Genomic DNA, 1,293 nt, shown 5'->3' on the forward strand with positions numbered 1-1,293 from the left:
CTCGCCAAGCCCAAACTGTGGTCTCTGGCCGAGATCGCCACCTCCTCGGACAAGGTCAAGGACGGGGGCGGCGGGAGTGAGAGCTCTCCATGCCCACCTTGCGCCGGGCCCATCGCCGCGCAGGCTCTCGGAGGCAGCCGCGCCTCGCCGGCCCCTGCACCGTCTCGCTCGCCCTCGGCGCAGTGTCCCTTCCCGGGCGGGACGGTCCTGTCCCGGCCTCTTTACTACACGGCGCCCTTCTATCCGGGCTACACGAACTATGGCTCCTTCGGACACCTTCATGGTCACCCTGGGCCCGGGCCAGGCCCCACGACCGGTCCGGGCTCGCATTTCAATGGATTAAACCAGACGGTGTTGAATCGAGTGGACGCTTTGGCTAAAGATCCGAAAATATTGCGGAGCCAGTCCCAGCTAGACCTGTGCAAAGACTCTCCCTATGAATTGAAGAAAGGTATGTCCGACATTTAACACGGGCTGCGTTGTCCCAGACTTTCCTAATTTATTTAAAAAAAAACAAAAAACAGACACATGGCCTTGGCAGTTATTTTTCCATCAACAAGAGAGAAAAAACTACCCCTCCTATTAAAAAGTTTATAGTTGATGGAGATGGATGACATAAAAATGTAAACATCTCCACACACACGTGCACACACCCACACACACACACAAATGTCTTAACCCACCGGAAAGTTAAAATAAGGATTTGTATTAAATCTTATTCTGTATATTTAATGTAGCATTTTGTATTTAAATTGATAATTCAATATCTTTGAAGTAAATTATGAAATTAAGACACCTATACAGGCATCTAATGGTTTTTTTGTAATATAAGTATATACATTTGTGTCCCACCCACCCCCAAAAAAACTGTTTCATAGTTTAAAAATACAAGTTTAATTTAATTTTTTTACACCTATTGATTTTTTTTTCTGGGTATGAGCTAAAGTATTATTACAGAAAGGAATCAGGTTATACTCTTAGATTTCAAAAGTAAAAAGAAACTGCAGCCGCCTTTGTAAAATGCAAAGTATTTAATTAAAAGAGATTTTAACATAATCAGAGCCTCAATGACTTTTTAGAAGCCTCAATACACTGTCCATCGCCTTGGACACAAGGTGCAAACTGCAACTTTTTTTCCCCAAGTGGGGAGGGCAAGTTTCCGTAGAACCTCGGGGTGCCAGGGTTTCATCGCAGGCTGCAAGCCCTGGGGAGTGTGGCCCTGCCCAAGGCAGGTGTGGATCACAGATGCGGGGCTGCCTGGGGGAGATTGGACCCTGGAGGAAGGAGAGAGAC

At 46.8% G+C, this 1,293-nt stretch overlaps 1 protein-coding gene across 1 annotated transcript in view; it reads left to right on the forward strand.

Annotated features, from left to right (window-relative positions):
• Positions 1 to 1,056, forward strand: part of IRX5 (iroquois homeobox 5) — a 22,848-nt gene extending 21,792 nt beyond the window's left edge. The window contains exon 4 of the mRNA XM_015572645.1: positions 2 to 1,056. Coding sequence (XP_015428131.1) covers positions 2 to 468 — 467 coding nt within the window. The 3' untranslated portion in view covers positions 469 to 1,056. The remainder of the gene's footprint in view (position 1) is intronic.
• Positions 1,057 to 1,293: the final 237 nt, after the last annotated feature.

This window comes from Myotis davidii, unplaced genomic scaffold (genome assembly GCF_000327345.1).
Source record: "Myotis davidii unplaced genomic scaffold, ASM32734v1 scaffold328, whole genome shotgun sequence".
NCBI lineage: Eukaryota > Metazoa > Chordata > Mammalia > Chiroptera > Vespertilionidae > Myotis > Myotis davidii.